Consider the following 26,802-nt stretch of genomic DNA (forward strand, 5'->3'; position numbering starts at 1 on the left):
AGAATGATGAATATCAAAGAGAGATAAACATATACTGTCTGGGATCTAGGGGAGAGAAATGTATTTCCAGATAAGGGAAGTACTTACATTTATTGAATGCCAGTTGTTCTATGGTAGGTGAGATTATAGGTCTTTTCTATATAGTGTGATTGAATCCTCATAACTACCCACTTTATGAGGGAAGTGTCACCCATGTTTTACTCATGAGAAAACAAAAAAGTTTAAATAAGGCCAGGTGAAGGTTCTACTACACGCACACACACACACACAGAGTAAAGAACTCCTTGGAAGATATGAAATCTGTAGGTATGGCTTTGTAGAGCAGTTCACTTTTAGTATGCAGAACAATCCAAGAGAGAAAAGTCAAGATGTCCATGACAAAGCTGATTTAAATTTGGAAGTAAAAGCAGATTAATACTCCTTTCATTTAATATTGCTTAAATCAATTATTATGATTTAAACCTATGATTATTTTTATACCTGATGGAGCTTTTCCTGTACAGTTGGAATATTTGTCAGCAGGTCAGTCCATTGGCTATCAATGTGTGACAGCTCTGAACGTAGGGCAGCTGTGTCTACTTTCTTTAATCGAAGAAGCTGATTTCCAGTGCTGAGGACAGACGATTTCAGAGAAGATTTGGCATCCACTTCTTTGGAAAACTCCTAAAAGAAGTAGCAACGTTCAAACCAGGATTAAATGGTCAGACCTTTAATTTAAGGAAAGAGAACCATTTACTGCATAAACAATTTTTCTTTACCTCTTGAGAGTTATGTTAAGCACTCCAGAGGAAAACAAAAGCAAGCAGACCATTGCCTTGAATGAAAGCCAACAACAAAGCCATTCCTTGAAAATTACTTTGATGAGGCAATTATTGACCATACATAGTTAACACTGACATACCCTCTATAGCTTGGCTTATTAAGTATATAAAACTGAATCAAGTGCTTTAGATTCTTAGGCTTACCAGGAAGGCATTTAGATGATCACGGACCATTTCCAGTTCTTGTGGGACTGTCACAGATTGTTGAGTCCAAAATTCTAGCCTGTCTTTTGCAGATTGCAACCAGTGAATAAGTTCTGCAGATTCGCTTTGATATCTGCAATTATATTGATGAGCCTATTAAGTAAACATCCAATACATCTCTTCTGTTAACCCATGTTATTCAGCAATGCCAATTTTAAAACAAGAGATGCAACAGGTTTGGGAGAATAAATGTCTTGCATTCACACTGTCAATTTCTCTTCAAATTTATACTGTAAGCAAGTTTCAACTTTCTCATTTCTAAGCTGAATGTAAAAATATACATATATCTTTCTCCTACTCCTTCACATTGAGGCTATTTATAAAATATTAGATGACTATTAAAAGTTCTTGGAAATAAAGGTGGCACTGAAATAGAGTATTTCATTATGTAAAATCAACCTCCACTTTCTTGCATACTTCCTACTGCCCTTGAGAAACTTTAGTTTCTCAAACACACTTTCCTTCTATTTCTCCTAAGATTTTACTGTGACCACTCATATACAGTCAAAAGGCAAGGCAGGATCAAAGGTCCAAGATACAGTGTATCAGGCACTTGCTTCCCTGCCTATTTCTAATACATGTTTATACAATTACATAAGAATCTAATTAGAGACTTTGTTTTTGCCTTTATTTTTTAAAATATGAGAATAGTGTCTAAAGGGATCAAGTCTTTTTAAAGTCCCATACCCAGGAGCCTTATAAAGATTCTGTAGCGTTAATCTAAAATGATGTCTAGTAGTCATTGTATTACCTGGTCCAGTGTTTCAATACTGTTTCCAATCTGTGAAGTTCCTTAGACACTTTGTTGGTATTATTTAACCAGTGTTCTCCAAGTTGATTTAGCTGGCCTTCTAGATCTGAGCAGCTAATGGATATAAGCAGTCGTTTCCCATCATCTAATACCTGATATAATTTGGGCTGGTATTCATTAAGGCTGGATTTCAAGTGCTAAAAATGATTAAAAATAGTGGGTTAAATGTTTGGATGATACAATTTTTCTCTTTAAGAATTCTAGTTCCTCTGATGTCCATAATGTTTCTGCTCCATTAGTCAGACTTCAAATATTTGCACCCAAGTAAGATTAGAAAATTTGAGATAGCTCATCTATATCTAAGTATAGATCTTCTCCATTGTCGTCATTGTCGTCATCCGTCATCGTTGTCATCTTCTTCTTTGTAGTAACTTCAGGTACATTTAAAACTATCAAGTTATAGTTAAGGATATTGTGACACCAGTATATACCACATAAAATGCTTGGTTTTAGAGCTCTCTCATTAAAAAAAAAAGAAAGAAAGAAAAAAAGAAAAGAAAAAAGAGTTTTCTTATGTTCTATTATAAAGAAAACACTTAAAATCTGTTTTGAACAATGTCAGTAGCTTCAAATAAAAGTAAAAGTGCTTAATAAAATATTTGATTGCAAGTTTGTTTAGAGTCCTGTTAAAACCATGGGAAAGTTTCAAAAGAAAATATGGGTACTTTTCACACCAAGATGCCACTGGACGCTGACCTGGTAAAGTGCAATCCGGTCGATGAGCCTGTCCTCGCTTTCTTCCACTAACCCCACACTCGGGATGCTACTTTCCACCACCTCCAGCTGTCTGCTGAGCTCCTGATAGTCTTCATCCAGATGAGACCATGTCTACAAACATAGTATCAATCAGTGAGCTAAAGAATCCTCATTAAGGAACAGTGGTACTTTTTTGTGTACAAAATATGCATCTGACAGATTCTCTTTAAAGTTGTGTTGGACATGTTTGTGTTGAGATGCTCTGGGAAGCAAAGGATGGCTTTGAAGCAGGTAATCAGATGGTGACCTTGAAAAGCACAGGCTTTGGTATCTGCAACCAACCAGCTGATGAATATGGGCAAGTCACTAAACTTCTCTAAACCTCATTTACAGTATTAAAAAAACAAAAGGATAATAGCTATCTTGTTCATCATGAGGATTTAGCAGAATAATTGGATGCAGTGCACCTGGAACACAGTAGGCACCTGATATGCATGGTTTTATCATTACCACAGTAACAATGTATGATTTAAGTAAAAGGGAAGGATATGTTTACTTCATGTACTAAAGCGAAGTAAATACATTACATTCACAAATAAAAAAAGCTATAACAGACATTTAAGAAATATAAATATATGGTGTAGACATTTTAATAAGGAGAAATCCCAAACCAGTCACTACGAAATTCTGATTTTTATTTTATTTGAAACTGGAAAATCTTTGTAAAAATTATTTGAAGTCGTTTTCAATAATGTAAAGCAAAGGTTGGCAGTTTTTCAGTGTGACTGTCGAAACCCCAAACATGGTCATGCTCTACCTGAAGTCAGTATTCAGGGAATCTAGCTGACTCAAGGTATGGCATAGCTCTTATCCAAATACAAATAGGAAATACAAGTGGGACAAGGCAAAACATGATGCTGAGTCTGAGGGGATTCCAAAGTTATATGAGGTCAATTGGGTAAATATGTCTTGCCTTAATGGTGTGTTTTGCGGTTAAGTTTGCTGTAGGGAAGGTGCTATGTCAACAGTCTCACCTCTAGAATGTACTCCAACTCCACACCCCTCTTGTGGGCCCGTTTTAGTACAGCTGAAGCCTGTGCCATCAGTTCTGTGTGGAACTGAGTTTCCTGTGGGACTGCAAAGCTGATTATCTTTCTGAAGAGTGTTTCAGTCAAGATCATATGAGATTCCAGGCCCTGAAAATATTCCTGCAATTTTTCAGATAGAGAGAGGTCAGCAACTCACACATATACCACCTACAATAAAAGCTGCTTCAGATGTGAAAGCTAATGGAATTCAGTACATGAGCAACATCTTTCCATCCCTGCTCACCCCCACCTCACATAGGTATTCATGGCTTCCTGCCCAAACAGGGCTCCAGTCTCCTCACTGGCCTCTCGTCCCCCCATTCATGTGCACCTACACAGGCTGTGCTGCAGATACTCCAACCCCACAACAGATGTGACCAGCTGCTAAAAAAAAAAAAAAAAAAAAAAAAAGCCCTCTGCTCTCTAAATGACTTATCCCTGTACAATCTGGGAGACTCTCACTAATTCCACCATGCAAACTGGCCTTCCTTATCTCTGGACACATTAGCTCCCAGTCCCTCATCTTCAGCCTCTGGCTTTACTCCATACTTCCTAAGATGTCCTCATTCCACACATTCACAACTTTTCTTCCTCTATGGTTGGGTTTGAGCTCTACTTTTCCAAGTTCCCATTTGTTGTGCTCCAATATTCATTGCCAAGCATAACTTGACATGTACCAATGGGTATTATACAGTTTTAAATTTCCCTTTCATTATACCTACACAAAACAGAATTACAGGCCTTGGACAGTCCTACAAATGTGTTTTCAAATGTTATTTTCTATGTGTAGAAGGCCCCAGAGGAGGGAGACAGGGATTATCCGACTTCCTGTTCTCTCCACTGTGGGTAGAGCTGAAGACTTGCAAATTGATAACAATATTTAGTACAGACGATATGCTGAAACTCTACCAGTGTTTTACTGACAAATGCAGTTAATCCTCATAACACTTCTCTGAGGTATGTAGTTTTATTTCCCACTTGGTGGATGAGGACACTGAATGACTCAGTCTATAGAACATGTTCAAGGTCACTGCAGACCTCTCCCTCCCAAAATAGTCTGGTCAATAGAAGCCAGAATCTTCATTTTTTTAACTGACAATTATTGTATCATAGAATCTTGAAGTTGGAAGAGAACTTGGAGGTCATTTAGTCCAACATTCACCAAAAACTGATACTCTTTTTACAACCCAATCTCCCCCTAATGGCCTTGGATGTTGTATGGTCTTCTCATGGCCAGGAAAGTTGTCTGCTCAATGGCAGCCTATTCCTTTTAGAGTGCTTTACCTATTGGGCCTACTCCTCTGTTATTTATACTCATTGATCCTAGCTTCCTCTCTGGAATAACTCAGTATGATATTTTATTTCTGTTGTCAAAATTTGAGGGAAACCAGCTGTGAACTTTAAAGGAATCTTTTCAAAGCTAAATGATAAGGCTTTAATAAATCACAAAGTTTTGGACAAAAATCTCTGGGAAAAATAGCAAGAAGTAAAACTAAAAAAAAAAAAAATTCACCTTTACAAGCCATTACAGAGCTACATAATGGTAGAATGTTAACTATCTACAACCCAGTGAGATTTTCAAAGTTTCCATGTATGACATTCCTACAGTCTAGGAGTTTGGGTTTCTGAATTGGCAAACCTAATCTTTCTGTAGTCTAAAAATGTTTGTGTGTGCACATTAAATAGGCATTCCTTTACGAAGGTGTGGTTTCTAACTTGAGCTTGGCTATGGCACATATTGATAGGGCAATCTCAGGCCTACTAGTTTGATCACATAGTTAAAGGACTCATCCTACAGCAACCAGAGGAACATGTGCTTACAGGCCAGAAGAGCTGAGTGATGGACATAAGAGATAGACACCCAGTCCCACAGCTGAGTAGGTAGCTCTGCTTTCCTAAGGCGTGGCGAGCAGCTGCTACCCAGGACAAAGAAAGGCAGAGAGAATACTCAGAACTAGATGAATAAATGGGCATAAAAGACCCAAAGACAAATCAAAATAGAGTTAAGAGGGAAGCCAGGCACTTTGAAGAAAGTCCCCAAGTTTCCCTTTGGTTGCAGTAAATGATGAAGAAAAGCCTGGCTAATATTACTGGGACTGTTGTTATTCTTTTTTTTTTTTTTTTTTTTAATTAACTCCACGCCCAGCATAGAGCCCAACACAGGGATCAATCTCATGACCCTGAGATCAAGAAGTAGGCCAAGATCAAGAGCCGGATGCTTGACTGACTGAGCCACCAAATGCCTCTGTATTCAACTTACAGAATTAGAGGAACATATCCTCTATAATTTTTCTGTGCTATTTAATGTCTATGGGTTTGAAGAGACATTTGTTGACCATTTTGAAGAGTAATTTATTCAAGGAGGGACTCATAAAAGATTAATATTGGGTTTTACCATGTAGATACATATCAGTAACTAAGAATATGCTTTCACAACTATTTTTTCTCTCTCTCTCTCTCCCCCTCTCTTTCTCTTTACCTTATGTTTGTCAAGTAGTTGTTGAATTTCCTCTTTGGAAGACACAATGATTTTCTGGTCACCTGCCATCTTCTCCTGTCCAGTCTCGAGCAGGTCAGCCAGATCTTGCAGGGCCCTTTCGTACTGACTCTTCAGTGCAAGATTCTGGTTCAGACCACTCCGCCGGGAGCCTATGGTCATCATAAGTTCATCATACATATCCTACAAAACAGAGACAGTGATACTCACTCTCAATTAGTATGTTGGCTCTCCTCTGAAAAGCATACTACCTACCAAACCCATGACCCAACCAAGAACACTCCTTCAGGTAAAGATGAGTTTATGGTGGGATATGGGATCAAAATGTTGAAAAGTTGTTTATGGGCTGAGGGAAATATAAGTGTAATTCTAATTTTTACTATGTTCTTAATATGTACATAATTTTAGAGTAACTGAATAGTATCTTTCACATTTTATCTGCTAAATAATGGTCAGATTTTGGACTATTCCCTAAATAAAGATCTAGAGAAACAGAGGAGTTTAATGTGAGCAGAATGCCTTAAGACTTAAAAAGGCAATGTTTTTGCCAAATGTGGTGGAATAAGTAAATAACTATTTAAACTGGAAAGACATTTTAGGAGATGATGATACACCAAACACAAAATTTATTTGAACCATATGGACCTGATTAATGTATCATATTAAGGTTTAGCAGGTCAAAATGGTTCAATCTGGAAAAGTTCAACTTTAATGCCCATTTACAACTATGACGTTTGACTCTTCCACCTGACATTTAAGCACTGTTGGAAAACTGTCTAAGTGCAAAGTGGGGGCAGTGGGCTCATGACATTGTGAAATGTTAGATAATGGAATGAGACAGTTAAAATAAAAATGTTCTTTTAAAAATAAGGGCTATTTTATTTTCTCAAAAGGAAGAACTTGTGACCTTGTGCTGAAGTTATGCTATTAATCCCTCAATGGTTCTCTGTAATGCAGAGAAAACTTAACATGTGTGTGTCACTGTACACAATTTTTTCTTAATGTAATTTACCTATGTTGCTTATCAGCTGCTAAATTTTGCTGGTCTAATATCCCAGTTCCTCCCTACATCCCCATATTGGATTTCTGCCTAGCAGCCTGGTAGAAGAAAGCAAATTAACTCCAACTTATTTCCCAATCCTGAAGGATCCTGGGAAATCTATTTAGGTTTCACCTACCTTCTAGTTTATTTTTTTCTTTTGTTCTGGTATTGACACTGTGTCCCTCTTCTATCCAGACATGTTGGAAAGATTAACTATGGTTTTGAAATACCAGAGAAAAACTACTTTCTAAAAAAATATTAGCTTGAGCCTTTTTTCTTTAAAATAGTTTTTTGAGGGACGCCTAGGTGCCTCAGTGGTTGAGCGTCTGCCTTTGGCTCAGGGTGTGATCTCAGGTGCCTGCATGGAGCCTGCTTCTCCCTCTGCCTATGTCTCTGCCTCTCTGTGTGTGTGTCTCTCATGAATAAATAAATAAAATCTTAAAAAAAAAAGGTTTTTTGAGGTCCACTACAATGCAGGGTAGATGTCTCTCTTTTAACTCTTCTAGATAGGAGTGATAATTATTATGTTTTCTGGAGTAGAAAATAATATGCGACAACTAAAGGCATATATATAATAATGCTTAACCACTAGAATAATAATAAAGTAAATGTCAGAAAAAAAATCTTAGAAGTTTAAGAATACAATTTATTTTATCACATTAAACCTGGTAAAAGTTTCAGAAAAATCTCTAAGTGTTACTTAGAATAAAGATTAGGATCTAAATGACATGAATTGTATAGAGAAAAACCAAGAAAATAAAGAAAATAATTTCTCTTGACTTCTAGTTAGGATGTATCATTGAAGCTGATTGGTAGAAAACTGTACCTGAAGTTTGGACAGTTCCTGCATGGAAGGCTGCTCAATCTGCAACTTGTCACCACGCCTTTTTAATTCAATGATTCCTGCATCCAGTTCCTTTAGCCCATCTTCAGCCTGTTGTATTGCCTATGTAAGATTTATGATATTTCATTAAAATTCCCATTAACAATTTCCCACACAAAATGTGATTACTAGGTCTCTCTATTTGTTCTCTCCACAGTAAGTACTTTCAATGCCTACAAAAGGAGTCATTTTAATACAACATAAAAACCATGACCATCTAGTATACAGAAAAGAGAAAGAGGTCCTTTATTATACCACAATTGGCTACCCTACAGGAAAGGAGGTAGGAGGGACTTCATTTGGAGGGTTGGGAGGACAGTGGCTTCCTTAAACAAACATGGGAATTCATAAACAGCAAGATCTGAAAAAGAAGCATGACTTTAGGACATGGTTAGAAAAGATATTTTCCTGAGATTTCCTAGGGGAACGTGTTTTGGTTTCCAGATATGCCTTTTGAGCATCCTTGTAGAGAGATTCTCTGTGAGGTAAGAGGAAAATATCTCACAGCATCGTCAAACAAAGCTCACTCTTTGTTTAATAGAAAAGCAAGTGATCAACAATTAAAGTAGCTGCTGGCACTATGCCTCATTTTCCCAGTGTGAATTCTATAGAAGTAGTACAAGCTCTCACTCTGGCCTTCAAGGAGCTTACAGTCTGGTTAGGAAGTCAGAGTAAACAGAGCAACACAAAACAAGGATGAATCCAATGACATACTCAACTTGATGCAACTTACCCCTGTTAGAGGAGTTTGGAGAAGAGAGACAGCAGTGGATTCTGGAGCAGTTAAAGCAGACTTTTGGAAGAAACACAACATTAGTTGCACTGAAGGATGAAAAGAACATGGGCTCCAGATGGCAGATGAAACACATGTGTCTTATTTTCTCCTTCCTGAGTCATTTACTACAACTACAGTAAATATTCTGTTTGCTTGTTTTTTGGTGCCCCTCGCCTGCCCATAAATCTACCAGGACAAAGAAATGGGAAATAAGGCAATACCAACAAAATTTTGAAAGCTGGAATTCAGAAGCATGCAGGATAACTGACTTAAGACATCTGAGAAAGCTGAATCCTAAGTTAATGGGAGAGCTACATCACCCGACTTATAGCAATAGGAATCTCTGGCACTCTGGGTGGGTGGGATGGGGCACCAAATAAGGAGGGTTGATAAAAAGCTGTTTAAAGAGCAATGAAATTTCCAGAGCCTCCTCCTCATTCCACATGGCCCTTTTTTCCTTCTCTAGGAAAGATGGAGAGTTTATTTTCTAAAGAAGGTAAAACAAATAGTCTCTGGACTGAGGGGTACCACATAGTTGTGAGTTTGAGTACTTGACTGAAAATAAGGGATATGTGACTGAATGCCCACAGAATGCTAAATGGGGAGCCCCTCTGACATATTCTAGAGTAGTGCAGCCTGACCTCTAGTCTCCAGACAGGGGAAGAGAAAAAAAATGTAGAAAGACCATTAGAAAAACCTAAAAACTGGATACAAGAATTCTCCAACAAATAGCCCACACGGCCCAACATTCAGTAAATCTCAAAGCCATCAAGCCACATCCATACACAAAGTTCCCATTCAGCGGTTTAGTTTTCCATTCTAAATGTGAATAGACAACAATAGAATTTCCATAATCTCAGAAAAGTTGCTAACATGAAAGATGGAGCCTAAAACAAATGAATAAAAGCAAGTTGAAGGGAAACAGACTATATAGGAAAAATAAAACTCTGGCCAAAAAAATCATTAATATATCCAGAGAGATTACAAAAGATAATGCATCTATTAGAAAAAGAACAGGATACTACAAAAAAAGGATCATTCAGAGAACCACAATGAGCTCAGGGAAAATGAAACAAATGAGAGCAGAAATGCAAAACTCAGTAGGAAAATTTACAGTTGAAATCAAGAAGTCTTCCAAAAAATAGAGCAAAATATCTTTTAATAAAAAAATTAGAAGACTGAACCAGAATATCCAACATCTGCCTAAAAAGAGTTCCAGAAAGAGAGATAAAATGGAGGAATGAAAAATGTTAATCCATTAGTCAATTTTCCAAAATGGAAAGAGGAGAGCTACCAAATCAAAATAGCCTACTACACTTCCAGTCCAGTGGATAAAATAGCCCCTTCCCAAGGTGTGTCACTGTGAAATTTCAGAGCACTGGGATACCTCTGGGAATTAGAATGATTTTAGATTCCTCAAGCCAACACCAGAAGATAGAAAACAATCAGGTGCCTCAAAACTCTATAGAAAATTGATTTCCAGGATCCCGGGGTGGCGCAGTGGTTTGGCGCCTGCCTTTGGCCCAGGGTGCGATCCTGGAGACCCGGGATTGAATCCCACATCGGGCTCCTGGTGCATGGAGCCTGCTTCTCCTTCTGCCCATGTCTCTGCCTCTCTCTCTCTCTCTGTGACTATTGTAAATAAAAAAAAAAAAGAAAAAGAAAATTGATTTCCAACCAAGAATTTTATAGTGAGCCAAGTTATCAATAAAGTGTGAGCATAGTATAAGGACCTTTTAAGATATGCAAAATATTAAAAAAATACATCTAGCATGCATCTTTTCTTAGTAAGGATATGTACTAACAAGACAAGGAAGCAATACAATAAAGTCAGACTTGAGATTCAAAAAAGAGAAGATCCAACAGAGGGAAAAGTGATGGAAATTCTCAGAATAGTGGTAAAGGGCATCCCTGGAAGTCACCTGTGCACCAAGCTTGTGGAGACAAGTCTATTCTAAATCAGAATGACACAGCTCAAAAGATGAATATATTGAGAGATATCATCTTCATGCTTTCTGCTATTATTACCTTTTTTTTTTTTTTTTTTTTTTTTTTTTTTTTTTTTATTTTTAAGATTTTTATTTATTCATGATAGTCACAGAGAGAGAGAGAGAGAGTCAGAGACACAGGCAGAGGGAGAAGCAGGCTCCACGCACCGGGAGCCCGATGTGGGATTCGATCCCGGGTCTCCAGGATCGCGCCCTGGGCCAAAGGCAGGCGCCAAACCGCTGCGCCACCCAGGGAACCCCTATTATTACCTTTTAACCCAAGAAGGGTTGAGGTGGAAAAGCAAAAATTTTTTTTTGGTGCTTTCCATTTATTCAGAGAAATAGTCTAGTTATTTATTTTTATCTGTGGGATTCACTTTAGTGATACTAGTTAATAATTAGTAAAAATGTTACTTGTGATCATACATATCCTATATTTCACATTAGAAAATCAAGGCAAACATCATTATAGCTGCTGAAATCTCTTTTTTTTTTTTTTTTGGAGTCAGGTATGCTAAAAGGCAAAAATTAAAAAGTAAAAATTAAAAAGTTCCTTCAAGTAGAAGATATGACACAGAAGAATGCTTTTTAATTTGGGGGAAATGAGGGATTTGTTTTAAAAAGCAGATGAAATTATGGTAAAAAAAATATACATTCACATACAATTTTGCAAGTTATTTTAGGTGATCTTTCGGATGGATGGATAGATAGATCTAGATATCTACCTTCAGAAATATTTCAAGGGATTTCTATCACAGATGATTCTCTATAGTCTACTCATAGAACCCTTAGAGGTCTGCTGAAATTAGGTTAAGAAATTCTATTTCTAAAACACATACTTTTCATAATTACTTAGCTTGGGAAACAGGAGATACTATATGTAACATCCTTCCCATTACTTCTTTCCTCCCTGTTTTCAATGACATCACACAAGTTAGAATTCTCATTCCTTCTCATCAGTGCAGCTATGTGAAGCTTCTTGAGGTATATGATGCTTCCTAACCTGGCACTGCCATGTCCACCATCCAGAAACATTTTTGCTTTCAAACATCCCTACTGACTCTGTATTCCCAGTGGTCAAGTGCAGACACCCAAAAGTATATGAAATGATTTGTGAGGATGAAACACTACATATTTCATTTATGTTCAATCATATTCTTCTGAATTTTTGTGTATTTGCTTTATAACACTACCTGATTCTAATTCATAAATAAGTAAATATCCATATACTTGTGTATGCTTATTTTTTTAACTAAGGAGGTATGGCGTCAATAAAGTTTAGAGACCACACTGGTTTGTAGAATGAAGTCCAAATTTCTCTGACATTCAAAAGGCCCTGCAAGCTGCCTCAAATTCATCCAAACTCATGTCCCTTCAATTGTTTTCATTCATCATAAATTCGCCCAAATAGGATAACTTGATATTCTCTGGAAGTGCTCTGAACGGTCTGACATTTATGCCTTTGTTCTTGTCCCAGTCTCTGTGTGTCCAAACTTCTCAGTCTGGTTCAAATTTTCCTTTACAAAATGTCCTCTGATCATACCCTTGCTGGAGGCAGTCTGCTCCTCCTCTGAATGTCCACAGTGCTTCATCTGTATTGCCCAAGGACAATTTGACTTTCTGTCATATGTCACTGAGGCTCATGTCTAATCTCAGTGTTAAGTGGCAAACTTCTTCAAGTCATCATCTGTCACTGACACCTTTACCCATCTCCTATTTCCTGGTTCTGTACAGGAAGAAGTGATGGATTCCATATCACCTGGCCAGTCACTCAAACCTGGCACTTAAAGACAAAATGTATGACAAACTAAAATGCTATAGTAAGCCATGAATCTTTTATATAATATTTCAAATCTCCTAGTAAATCAGATCTACTCTATGCATTTGTTCTTCTGGAAAAAGGCAACTGTAAATACCTCTATTTGCTCTGCCACAGGTTGTTCAAACACATTTGCCAGTTTCTGTAGAATGATGTATTTGTTGTCAGCCAGTGATGTACACAGCACCTTCAGATCATTCTAAAGAGGAAAGCAGTAGGAAGATTCAACATGTGTAACAAGGAATTCAAATTGTTGTAAAAATAACACACATTCTTAGAAATAAAATATAGGTGTAGGAATTTAGTGTCCAGGAGAAACAATATTGTCCCAGGAAAAGGGAAAAGGAACTGGTCACAATTTACCTAGATGTTAAAATTGATGTTTGATGAATTTATTAAACTAAGTATTTCCAACACAATACAAATAGTGATGAAGCATACAAATAAAAGGCAGTACTAGTCACCCTAATCTTCTTGTTCTGTGGGAAATAAATGTGCATATTTAAACACTGCAGTAGAAATATTACATTAATGATTTCTATTTAGTAAAACAACCTAAGTTTGTTACCGTTATTTGGAAAAAATGTGATTATTTTATTTTATTTTATTTCAATTTATTTTACATTTTTTACTTTATTTTTAAATTTTTTTTTATTTTTTTACTTTATTGATATGTCCAAATTTTATTTAAAACTACATTTTAGGGTCAGCCCTGGTGGCTCAGCGGTTTAGCGCCACCTTTGGTCCAAGGTGTGATCCTGGAGACTCAGGATCGAGTCCCACGTCAGGCTCCCTGAATGGAGCCTGCTTCTCCCTCTGTCTGTGTCTGTGCCTCTCTCTCTCTCTCTCCCTCTGTGTGTGTGTGTGTCTCTCATGAATAAATAAATAAAATCTTTAAAAAAATAAAACTGCATCTTAAATTTAATGAAAAATGGGATTCTTAACATTAATATAATTCCTTTCTTCCTCTCTCCCCTCATTCCCTCTCTCCTATACTTCCTTTTTTCTCCTTTTTTCAGAGAATTTGCATAAGCTTATAAAGAGCCACCCTGAAGTGTAGAAAATAAATTTTATCCGTGACAACCAAAGACATATGATGAGACAATATAAAAAGACCTTAGTAAAGTCTTTTGTTCAAAAAGATTACTCACTTAAAAGTCTAAATATGTATGTTGAGTTACATTTATACAACAAGAAAGTTAAATATCAGAATGTTGGTCCTCAGTTCTACAAGAAATAATGAACTGGAACAAAATTTGAATGCTATAATTCCTAGCTTTCCTCCTTGAAATGTCACAAATAAGTTCTACTTCTTGGTCAACAACGATGGGATGGTTGTTCAACAGAGGCTGAAGTTTTGACTCATCACATCCTCTTTGCTGGGGACTGATGTTATATACACAAGGATACATCACCAAGATGTAAAAATCTGTCCATAAGGAGAAAGTTAATAACAAGGAAGAAAAAAAAAACATCTCTAAGGATGTGTGCCAGCCTTATGACACAAAATGCAAGGCTAGAAAAGAAAATAGTGAGTGGATTATGCAGCAAAATAAAAAGAGAAAAAGAAAAAATTGCACATGAACATTAGAGAAAGCATACGATCCAAAGAGGCAATAACTGTCACTAACCAAAACCCAAACCAGTCTGTGCCTAGTTGTGGATTCATTAGGAAATTGTTGTAACAGCCCTGGAAAAATGATGCCAGAAGCAAGGTTTTTACTTATGAATTATAGCAATGTTTGTATTATTCAACTGTGCTCAGGGTGAGGCCATGTGGGCAATTAGGATGATGACATATTTATCTGTTTGTATGCCTGGGAAAAGATGTTTCCCATTCATTTGAACAGATTCAAAAGAAAAGGTCTCTATTAGCTATATATATTTAGAATAACATTAATTCAGTTAATCTAAATGAGTAAATAAGTCTAAATAGTATAGCGGGTTAGAAATGAAGATTGTGGAGGTGCCTGGATAGTTCATTTGGAAGAGCATGAGACTCTTGATCTCAGGGTCTTGAGTTTGAGCTGCATGTTGGGTGTAGAGATTACTTAAATAAATAAACTAACTATCTAAAAAAAAAGAGAAAAAAGAAATGAAGATTGTAGAGATACTCCCTGTACATCATCTTTATATTTTCAAAACATACTTTCTGTCTTAATTATATTGTACTAAAGCTAATAGAAAACAGAATTCACATTTCTGGAAGCCTCACTAATTACTGAGAGGGGCCAGTCAAGATGATACTAAAGCAGAGAATATGATTGATTTAAAAATTACTAAATAAGAGACCTTGAAGAGGTGTTAATAATCATAAGGATGTTGTTTTTTTTTTAACTTGTTTTTAAAGATTTTATTTATTTATTTGAGAGAGAGAAAGAGAATACAGGAACATGAGTGAGGGGGAGGGGTAGAGGGAGAGGGACAAGCAGCTCCTTGCTGAGCAGGGAGCTGACATGGGCCTCAAATCCAGGACCCTGAAATCATGACCTGAGCTGAAGTCAAGATATTTAACTGACTGAGCCATGCAGGCATCCCATGGATGTTGGTATTTTTTTAAAAATGAAAATCCAAAGACTTTAGCTGGTTTTCTCACTCCACATGCAATACAGCAGGATAATTAAGGCATCTCTATATCACAGACATATCAGACATCACAAGTTTTATCATATGGTCACTGGCATTGCTTGTAGGACATAGAGAGGCAGGATTCTTGCTTTTTAAAAAACAGGTACATATAAGGTACATAACAGGTACATAACATTTCAAGTTTTAAAATCATCTGTGCTGCCTCGCTCACTTAATAAATAATTCTTTCATTTTTTTCAGTTTTTAAATAAAATAGTCAATTATAAAAATGTCTAGTAAATTTATTTGAGGTTAAGTCTATAGAAAAAAAAATAGAATAGTTGATGATTAACTTGTGATTCCATGGAGATAACATACATTTACATACCATCAACATGTTCTTGCAGATTGTCTGTTGGGTATAGGACAACATTAACAGCCTGACAAAAGCCAATACTCAAAAGTAAAATGGAAGATAAAGGCATATCATTCCATTATCTACTGAGCACTGACAGCATACCAGGTGCTTGGTGCAAAGTAAAATAAAATGGTTGGTGACTTGACCTTTAATTATATTAACTTTGGAACTATGTCTTTCAATTAAATTGGAACACAAACATTTTGAAATGTCAGTTGTTGTTCGTGAGCTGGCCACCAACAGGCAGAAACTTGTTGGCAGAAAAAAATAGGGAACATGATTTAAAGGGAATTTCATGATTATATGTCCTTCTCTTGGTCCTCTAGAGAAAATCAGTTCCAGAGTATTTATTTATTCATGCTTAATTCATATTTTACTCTGACTGGCTATAATTACCAATAAAGATTTTAAAGTACTTTAGACACTAGCATAGTAAAAGCAATTTGAAAAGGTAAATATGGGATCCCTGGGTGGCGCAGCGGTTTAGCGCCTGCCTTTGGCCCAGGGCGCGATCCTGGAGACCCGGGATCGAATCCCACATTGGGCTCCCGGTGCATGGAGCCTGCTTCTCCCTCGGCCTGTGTCTCTGCCTCTCTTTCTCTCTGTGACTATCATAAATAAATAAAAATTGAAAAAAAAAAAAAAAATATTAAAAAGAAAAGGTAAATATGCTTCCAAGTGATACACACATTTGTACTTTTAACCCCCCTCATTGATGGCTGATAAACCAACCAGAATACTGTTAAAACTCAGTGCATTTTATGCAAGTGCATTTTAGAGTAATGAAACAAGTTTCCATAAATTACACAACACTTTTGCCGATTATAGATGGATGGTGTATACATGTACACACAATCAGATCTTGCATCCAAAACAAAATATCCAAATAATCAACCCCAGCTTTTCTGATTCCAAGTGAAATGTATTTTCCTCTCTATGACCTACATGTCATAATCAATACAAATGCAAATATCTAGTCCAGGCCATTCCTCAAAGCCAGTCTTTTATACTCAAATGTAGACTGCGGCTATTCACCTGAGTATTTTAATTCTATGGCATATGCTTGTCCAGCCAGCAGCTCAGCCCTGCCCATTAGTCAACAGCACTGCTCTTCACCAGCCCTGTCAGTCCAGGTCTCTGGACTTCCTCAGCAGTGCTCCTTTCTCTCACTCTCCATTTCTAAGCCACACATAAATAATGCTCCTATCGACTCTGTCTTCAAAATACATCTTGAAGGGGTCTATTATTCTCCATATCCACTGTGAGCACCCTAATGATATAAAATATAAAAATATTCTTTGAGTCAAATCCTGGCTCTAGTTCTTGATGGTTGAATTAGCTTAGAGAAGTAATTTAAACTCCATATTGATTTCAGATTTTATATGTGTTATCATGAATACTGCCATTAATAGCAATAACAGTAACAGAACTTACTGAGTGCTTACTATGTTTCAGGCACTGTTCAAAGTATCTTCTACATTTTAACTAATTTTACCCTCACCAAACCCCATTAGACAATTATGATGGGTGTGACTTAATAGTCAAGGACACTAAGGCTCAGAGAAGCAGCTAAGCATATATAGCAGTAGATGACAAAGCCAGAATTTGAACCCAGGAGGGCTGGTTTTAGAAACTGTTCTTAATTTTTTTGTTCTTCTGACTTTGCAAAATGAGTATGAGAATAATGCTTAGCTAAGAAGTATGTTGTGAAGATTAATAATACAGGTGAAAATTTTTTGAGAATAAAAAATGATACACAAAATTTTCTCATATTTTTTTTATAGTTTTAAGAATACAAATTACTGAAAGGCAGTAATAATCTGTCCCTGTAGGTGAATACCTAGAAAATTCCTCTTATCTTGGCTGATATTACATTTGACACTTTAACAGTATTTTTTACAAATCAAAATTTTATATCAAACTCTTAGCCTTAATTATGTAATTTATAAATCATCCAGGTTTCTTTTTTTTTAATTTTTATTTATTTATGATAGTCACACAGAGAGAGAGAGGCAGAGACACAGGCAGAGGGAGAAGCAGGCTCCATGCACCGGGAGCCCGACGTGGGATTCGATCCCGGGTCTCCAGGATCGCGCCCTGGGCCAAAGGCAGGCGCTAAACCGCTGCGCCACCCAGGGATCCCTCATCCAGGTTTCTTAAAAATAAAACTCAATTAGGGGCTCCCTGGGTGGCTCAGTCAGTTAAGTGTCTGAATCTTGATTTTGGCTCAGGTCATGATCTCAGGGTCATGAGACTGAGCCCCATGTCAGGCTCTGTGCTGGGCGTGGAGCCTCCTTAAGAGTCTTTCTGTCCCTCTCCCTTTGCCCCCTCCTCATCTGTCTGCCCTCCTCTAAAAAAATGAATAAATAAATGAAACTCAATTAAAACTTACGTATTCCCAAAAGATGCTTTTTATTAGAAATGGAAATCAACTCAAAGTTTATCAGTGGCTTTTGCACTTGCTGAAGTTTATAGTCTAAGGAAAAGTTTCATAGGCAGACAATTACTCAGCTGGCAATGGAACTCTAGTCTAGGGCTAAAAGGCAGTAAGTCTGAGGAGTTAGGAAGTCATGCTATAAACTTTTTAAAAAGATTTTATTTATTTATTTATTTATTTATTTATTTATTTATTTATTTATTTATTATTTACTTCTTTAGTGAAGTGGGAGAGAAGCAGAGGAGAGAAAGAATCCCAAGCAGACTGCATGCTGAGCACTGAGCCCCATGTGAAGCTCGATCTCTCAACTCTGAGATCATGGCCTGAGCTGAAATCCAGAGTTGGATCCTTACTGACTGAGCTATCCAGGTACCTCAATGCCATACATTTTTAACAGAGATAGAAGTAAGTAGGCCATAGTCACTTTTAATAGCTCCTGGTAAATGGAGTCTAGGGTTCTAGAGTATTATAGCACTTGTATATTTCTTTAGTTGTTTTAAATAAACTTTGGTTATATGTTTTAAATTCCAATTATCAATTAAATATTATAATCATGACTTATAGGTTAAATTTAAAGTTATATTCATCCCTTAGTTTGGTTAGTTGGTTTTCTCAACTTTCTATTTCTAGGAATGTTAAACTCTTAGTTTCCTAATCCTAGAGCTCTATTCCCTTATTTTTCTGTAATGTTCTTGTTCTTCACTGCATATTTGGAAAAAAAAATAGGTCTATGTCATACCTCAGTAAGACATCCTGCTTATTACTGACTATAGCTAGAGAATGATCAAACATCTCTTGATGATGTATTACCTGGAAATTTAGTATTTGCTGAAGTCTTTCCTTCATCTGATGACAGCGCTGATTTACTACTGAGTCTAGCAAGGACAACCTGCCCAAAAGACAACCCAAAGTGTCTTCAATGACATCTCGGTTATCACCATTCTCTGGAAATGCTTGGGAAAACAAGTTCCTGTTCTTATCCATTTCTTCAGACATTTCCTTAATATCTTTGGCAAGAGTCTAGGGTTGATAAACGAGAAAGCACATTTCAATGCTTAGATCCATGAGTCTATATACAAATCAACTCATTTTGTCATAGAAAGTCCACTATATCTCTCCTACTTTTCAGTGATAATTATACATCAGGCAAGTTGACCCACTTTCACTTCTATAAATATTAGGGAAGCTGATACTGGAGATATTTTTCTCAGAAACTTTACATTATTAGCTAATATTAATAATATGTATTCAGTGAAAAATGAGACTTTGTAAAGGGCTATTTAAAAGTCATACAATATTTTTTAGGCTATGTTTCATATGTAGAAAATTTACAATACACAACAAGTTTCTACTAAGAGTCCTCCACTTTTTTCTTCCTGCTACATATATAAGATAGAGAACAAAAATGCAAAACATTAATATCTCTGGGAGCTTTTTACATCAGGCAGTTCTCTTCTGCATTATGCTGCTTGGAAATATGCCTAATTTATTCTTTATTAGAACTGTTTTATGTGTGACCTTCCTTATACGTTAATTATCCAACACCAAAATTAAAAGTGCTTTCTAATATTACATACTCACACACACCAGCTGCCAAACTTACCTCTTGGTTGAAGAGGCAAGCTTCTGTTTCTTCTGGTAAAAGTGCTGTGGCAACAAATAAACGTTCCTCAACATCATCCAACCATGTGGAGGTAGCTGACACCCCATCATATAACTTCTGTTCCAAGTGAATGTTCTGCCTCTTTTTCCCCCCACTCTGAGAAAAAGGAGAGGAGGACACAGAATTAATTATAGTGCTTTCGAGAATCAAAGAAAAATACCAGGATGAGATACCAGGGACCAGTGGCTCTGCCTTTCAGGGCTAATCACTTGTGCTTGACCTCAACCATTCATGACCTGAGGTAGAACAACTTAATGGAGACCAAGATTCATGAGCAAACCAAGAGTGCAGCCCTACCTGTGATGAAACCTCTTCGAAGACCTGGTTCAATCCATCCAGCAAAGATGTCACTGCAGATTTGTCTTGGGTCTGCCCATCCCCTTTGTATAGTGGCACACCAGACAGGAGCCGATTTGGCCTGCTGTATAGCTGTGGGCAAACAGGGGCACTTATTTAAGAGCCTATGTACTATGTTCAGGTTTCATCATTTAGAATTATACTGTGAAGTAGATGCTGGAAAAACTATCCATATATAAAAACTTCTTCTAGAGAAATATGACCTCTTCAACATATCATGTCCACTAAACATGGTGACCAAATTCAGCAAGAGTAATATTTCTACTGATGGACTAAACAACAACAACAACAACAACAACAACAACAACAGCAAAACATGGTGGGAAAAATGCCTGAAATCTATCACAGCCTTCCTCTCAACTTGTCTTCTTGGTTTTAGACTACCCTTGATGAAATCATCCATCCTAGATAACAGATCTAGACTGATCCTTATGCTTTCTTCATTCACCTAACCTCCCCTAAACTCTTGTAGGCACACACAGTGTCTCCCTGATAAGGTCCAGGATATCGCTTAAACTTGATTGGAAACATCATTCAAAAGTTTGAGTGCTATACTTTATAAAATGTTTGAGTCTTATACTTTATAAAATGTCTCATCCTCACCTTGCCTTTCAGGCTGATTACTCATTATTCTCTAAACAACTCCTTTCCCACTGGAGCTAGAACACCCACCATACAGCACCTCTTTAAAATCCACCACCTCAAATTCTACACCACTACAATAGCCTTCTACTTTTTTTTTTTACTTCTGTTTCCTTTTTTAATTCCTGCTTACAGATCCTACCATGATTGCCTAATTTCTCAGAAATAAAGATATAGATAATGTCAACTTCGCCACAGTGTTGTTAGAAATAACACCTAGAACACAAAATATATTCACTAAACACAAAATACATTCACTAAACAATCATCCCTTTCTTCTTGGAAACTCTCAAGGCCACACTGTTTCTTCCTCACCTTTTCTCTCACCTCTTCACACCAAAAAGAAGAAAACTACCAAGGGTGCACTCTCTATAAGTGGCCAGTGATTATGGAAAGAAAGTACTCAAATAAAAAAAAAGGCCATAAAATAAAGAACATTTAATGAATGCTTTCCATTTCCAATTCCAAAGGCAATAAAATATGGACCTGAACCTAAACTTTAACAGTCTAGGGAGTATGAAATGTCAGTGAGAGCAGGCAGGGCTTTTCTGGCAGGCTCACACAAGAGGATGTCAAGATGATAGCACAGCACTGACTGAAAATGTAGCTCTCTGAGACAAGACTGGGTGATAGATGAGACACGCAGGAAGTCTGGAGTCCTGGGTGAACCATGCAGATGCTTTAGGCTGGATGGACAAAGGTGGAATCCAGGACTTGGGCATTTACTGAATATAGAATAGTAAGTAAACATAAATATTACTAAGAATGCCTTGGATTTATCTGACTTAGGATAATCAGAAAAGACTGCAGTCCCTGATTTAGGACTTGAACTATCCCTTATAGTCAAAGGCATGGGGAACATTGTAAAATAAAGGTGAGGTAGTGCTCAAGTCCAGGAGCTCTACATCAGAAATCAAGAATTCAGGCTATAAGTCAGAAATGTTTGATCAGGGATGTGAAGAAGCATTAATTCAAACAGGTCGGAGGTCCACGTGAAAGCTCTAAGGCACCACTTGCCAGGGTAGAAGAGGATTCTGGGATAACTACCTCCAAGAATGGAGTGCTCTATGATCCCCAGAGCCAGTGCTGGTGACTATTCACATGGACACCAAAAAAGAAGGCTGCTGGCCAGAGTAGAGGAGTGAGAAAGGGTGGCATGACACAAGAGTCTGTAAAATGAGATAGACATGCATGGTTCTAGAGCACTAATGCATGGTTCCCCACAGATAAGGAGACACACTGTGACCATCAGCCTGTCTCCTTTTCAGGTATCTGGCAAGCTGTATCTGTTTTATAGTACCTGCCTTGCCATCTCCTGCCTTCTCCCCTCAGAGGCACTCCAGTTACTAATATCGTTTCACTTCCTGTTGCAGCCTCTCCCAGCCCAGAAGCTAGTCCTAGTCAGATCAGTGGGAACAGCAGCTTCCCCAGATCTAAGGACCTAGACTTTACTCTGATTGTACAATGGTCACAGAATGGCCTAGAAAAGCACTGCTGGCCCAGGACCCAGGACTAGGGTTCCGTCTTCAAAATCCTGCCAGGAAAAAAAAAAAAAATCCTGCCAGGTTACAGCTGTGATAAACATCTGAGGGCTGTCTGGGTTTCCACCTCATGCACTAACTCTCCACAGAGTCGATTCCTCTGACTCAACTGTTCTCTAGCTTCTGCTTACAGTGAACTAATAGCTATTATCTACCTGGACCCTTCTGTTGCTATATTAGATTCCACTGGATTTGGCTTGCTTTGTGAAACAAGTCGAACATCACACAGTACCTACCATCCTGGGAACAAGCCTACAGATGGACCAGTAACCATTCTAGCTGACAACTGGCTTCCCCTTCCTTTTAGATCCACTGAGGTCCCAACATGTTTCTCATTAAGATCTTCTGAAACTATTAAATACTGGAAATAGTAATGGAAAAAAGATAACTTAGCATTTACTTCCAGAAAGTAACCAAATTTGTTGAATTTTTCTTGTCCTAGATGTGTATATTCTTGACTTCCACCTTAATTTTCAAGGTTGTGAAGAAAAGAAGGGTTGCTAATTAGGTTTATGCTAATAAATCTCATCAGATATTAACTAACTCTGAGGAAAAGAGTATCTAGAGGGACACCCGGGTGGCTCAGAAGTTGAGCATCTGCTTTGGCTCAGGACGTGATTCTGGAGCCTTAGGATCCAGTCCCACATCAGGCTCCCTGCAGAGAGCCTGCTTCTCCCTCTGCCTATGTTTCTCTCTCTCTCTCTGTGTGTCTCTCATGCATAAATAAATAAAATCTTTAAAAAAAGGGTATCTAGAAATCAAATAAATTTACACACATAAATACATAATTATTAAAGGAAACATGAAATATGCTTGTTAAGAAAAATATAAAATAAATAATTCCTTTATGTGTTATTTTAGAATTGATAATGAAGTTACAGATTACTGTAGTTACATTCCATTAGCATAACCTACATATCTTTTATATTAGTTAATATATAAAATCAAAATATTCAGATACCAGTTGCTCTTGTTCCTGTTCCAGAACATTCTGTAGTAGCTTCTGCTTGGTACTAAATTCTTGATGTAGGCTTTCCCATTTCATTCTCATCTGGTCTTCAGCAGCTGATTTCTCCCCTTCCATCCCCAATTCCTGGGATAACACATCAGGTTTTTCGCTATTAGAAGAATAAATAATCTAAGTTTACAATTTGTGCAAAAAGGTGTTAAGTTCCAGGTAATTTATTGTATATACTAGATCTGGCCTCCAAAATTGGAACTAGATTATTTTAGTCATTAGTTTAAACTTTAAAACTATCAATTAAGATAGAAAATTTGAGACTAACCATAAACAAATATATTCTTACTTGTAAGTATAAGAACTGTGAGCACAGTAATTTAACAATTCATTGAAAATAGCTCACTAGTAAAGATAAAAAATAGTTATAACTTTTAGAAACAAAGTGTACAATTAGACTAGTGTCCATCAACAAACAGCCCACAGAATAATGAAAAAAAACCTAAAAATGCCACCTAGTCTATTGAGAGTTTTCATTCTGAGTCCAAAGAAAATGCTACAATGTTTCAGGACATGGAACAGAAGCACAGAGGGTGGAAGGAAGGTACTGCAGTATCATCCTTATTAAGGCAGCAGGGTAGCATCGGAGAAAGACCATGGCTTTGGAGGTGAGATAGATCTGGGTTGGAATCTCTGCTCCAGCATATTAGATTTGTGACTTTGAGTAATTTGTTTCAATTCTCTGAGCCTCTACTATCTTATCCTCAGATAAAGATAACTAGTGTCTATCTTACAGAAGTATAAGAATGTAGAGAAGACATGCACAATGCCTAGAACCCTACCTGGAACATAATAGCCACTTGATAGGTGGGGCCTAACAAAACGAACCTGGGGGACCCAAGTTCCAATAGATCCTAGTTTGTCAGAAGTTTTAAAGACCTAACTAGAGGGGTGCCTGGGTGGGTCAGTCAGTTAAGCATCTGCCTTCAGCTTCTGTCATGATCTAAAGGTCCTGGGATCAAGCCCCGGGGCGGGGGACAGCGGGGGTGGGGGTGGGGGCTGCTTCTCTCGCTCCCCCTGAAGCCCCACTGTTTGTGCATTCTCTCTCTCAAATAAATAAATAAATAAATAAAGCCTTTAAAAAAAGACCTAATTAGAACCATGTCATCTGAAAGACATATTAGATTGTAATTAATATTTTGACAGAACTTTTGCTTAAGTGGAAAAAAAATAACAAGTTCATTGGCCAGATAAAACTATACATTACCCTAACGTCTACTTTTCTCAGAATAAGTATTGAATACAATAGCTTTTTAGGTAAATCTGTTGAAGTAAGCCTTTAAAAATTATCTATAAGGCTGTAATGTGGTGTATTCTACTTTCTGGGATACGACGTAGAGAATCTCTCCAACCTGTGCACTTAAAGACACTCAAGAAGGCTAACTTCAATGATGCTAATATTAGCGAAAAAATAAAAAATTAAAAAAAAAATTAAAAAGTGGCAAGGTAAATGCCCATCAGCAAAAAAAAAAAAAAAAAAAAAAAAGAGTGAACAAGTTATTTTCACAAGATACCATTAAGCACTTAAAATGATAGAACTAGATCTATATGTATCAACAGGGATTGTTTAAAAGCTGATACTGAGTGAAAAGTGCTAAAATCAAGTTAGTATCTCTAATTTGGCTCGTCATCTTAGTCTCTGGAGTTTTCTGTGTTTTTTTTTTAAATCTTTTTAAATAAAAAAAGTTTTAAAGTTCTTATGAAATTAAATTTTTTATTGTGATGTCATTTGTATTGCTGGACTGTATTTTTAATTCACTTATGTTTACATAACACTTTAGTATAAAACCATGGGATATTAAATATCTCTATTCTTACACTTAATCATTAATGCATATAAAATGCCAGCAGCAAATCAGTCTTAACTTAGAACAAAGCCTTTTATTTCCCATGGAAAAATATTCTTCCCTTTGATATTTATATCAATTAATATCCAATTGAGTTTCCTTATCTTAGAAGGATCCCTCCATCAACCTTCTATACATCATATAGTATTTATTCTTTATATATTAAATTTCTACCCTTGAAGCAAATCATGCCCCTCTCATAGGGGTTTTCTTACATAAACCAATTCATATTTGATAGTCTTAGAAATCAGCTAATAAGGTGAAGTCTGACTACAGGGTTGTTTTTTTTTCCCCTAGCAATGTTATTTTGTTCTTTTTAAAATACATGTATTTTTACTTTTGGATACTAGATATTGCTTACTTTATGTTTGTTTGTTTGGCTTATTTACACAGAGACTTGAAAGGCATGGTTGAACTTTAATCAATAGATTTACAGGTGAATTTTCTAAAGATTTGGACTAAAAATTTAAAAATTTATAAAATTTATAAAGCAGTCTTTAAAGCGAATCTTGTGTAGAAAGGCAGTATTGCACTGTGAATTTCTCTTTAAAATATTTTTGTATTTGAAACAGCAATTTATAATTGTTTGTCTTTCATCTGAGTTGTTTCCAAAGCTAAAGGCCAAGGAAAGAAAAATATCATGGCAAGAAAGTCACAGAAGATTCCTACTGCTGCTTTTTGTGACTATTCATATGATGAGGAGGCAATGTGTGAATGAGTTCTTTGTAAAAATAGCATTTGGCAAAAATATTCAGAAAATTGTGAAAAATGAATAAATGTTTTAGAAGAATCGGAGACAGAATAGAAAATGAAAAGCAAAGGCACGTCTTGACTCAGTCAGCATGCAAGGGATGGCGTTTCTCACGTTGGATTTACACAGACACACATATTTACAGCCTTATCTGTGCTTGTAAGCATGATGGACAATCAGGATTTTTGAAAACTCCTTCATATTTTAACATAATTTTTAGAGTTTTAAGATTATGGAATTCCTGACTAGTGATGTCATAACAGTTTTCATTTGTATTCTTTTTAAATTCATACTTATTAGTTTTATCAATATTTCTGCTGTCTTTTTGTTTCATTTTTCTTTTTGATGACAACCTAATTCCTATATATTTTGTCATGTCTATTTTCTATTTCAATTGAATTGTAGTTCAATTTCTATCATCTTGCATTTTAATTCTTAAACATAGCCATATATACAAACATATAGTCAACACTGATGTTATATGTCACGGACATTTCATAAGTATTGATTAAACTGCAAAAAAAATACAATAAAAGGCTCTGCATCTATCTTTTCCAAAGTTAGCTTTTTTAAAGAGATTTTATTTATTTATATGAGAGAGAGAGAGTAAGTGAGAGTGAGAGAGAGAGAGAGAGAGAGACCACAAGCAGGGGCAGAGGGAGAGGGAGAAGCAGACTCCCCTGCTAAACAGGTGGCCTGACATGGGGCTCGATCCCAGGACCCTGGATCATGACCTGAGCCAAGGGCAGACACTTAACCTACTGATCCACCCAGGTGCCCCAAAAGTTAGTTTTGATCATCTATATTGTATAGTCCGGTTCTTACTCATGCATATACTATACCTACAATTTTATATTACACCTTTACTTAGTATCACATATATATTTTCTGGTATCATATAGTTTTTTGTTAATATTATATATTAATATACATATA

General features: G+C 36.7%; 1 protein-coding gene across 18 annotated transcripts in view; it reads right to left on the reverse strand.

The window, feature by feature from the left end:
• The window catches only part of SYNE1 (spectrin repeat containing nuclear envelope protein 1), a 449,297-nt gene that overhangs the window by 105,404 nt on the left and 317,091 nt on the right, over positions 1 to 26,802 (reverse strand). For 16 of the 18 annotated variants that reach the window (XM_049113743.1, XM_035708408.2, XM_049113741.1 and 13 more), the window contains 12 exons: positions 23,212 to 23,368; positions 20,008 to 20,139; positions 19,651 to 19,806; positions 18,858 to 19,067; positions 12,722 to 12,823; positions 7,986 to 8,105; positions 6,100 to 6,300; positions 3,567 to 3,740; positions 2,533 to 2,664; positions 1,777 to 1,973; positions 966 to 1,098; positions 481 to 663 (listed from right to left, as the gene is read on the reverse strand). In XM_049113743.1, coding sequence (XP_048969700.1) covers positions 481 to 663; positions 966 to 1,098; positions 1,777 to 1,973; positions 2,533 to 2,664; positions 3,567 to 3,740; positions 6,100 to 6,300; positions 7,986 to 8,105; positions 12,722 to 12,823; positions 18,858 to 19,067; positions 19,651 to 19,806; positions 20,008 to 20,139; positions 23,212 to 23,368 — 1,897 coding nt within the window. The remainder of the gene's footprint in view (positions 1 to 480; positions 664 to 965; positions 1,099 to 1,776; positions 1,974 to 2,532; positions 2,665 to 3,566; positions 3,741 to 6,099; positions 6,301 to 7,985; positions 8,106 to 12,721; positions 12,824 to 18,857; positions 19,068 to 19,650; positions 19,807 to 20,007; positions 20,140 to 23,211; positions 23,369 to 26,802) is intronic. The other 2 variants (XM_035708419.2, XM_035708417.2) reach the window with 1 other exon arrangement.

The sequence above is a fragment of the Canis lupus genome, chromosome 1, assembly GCF_003254725.2.
Source record: "Canis lupus dingo isolate Sandy chromosome 1, ASM325472v2, whole genome shotgun sequence".
Classification (NCBI taxonomy): Eukaryota; Metazoa; Chordata; class Mammalia; order Carnivora; family Canidae; genus Canis; species Canis lupus.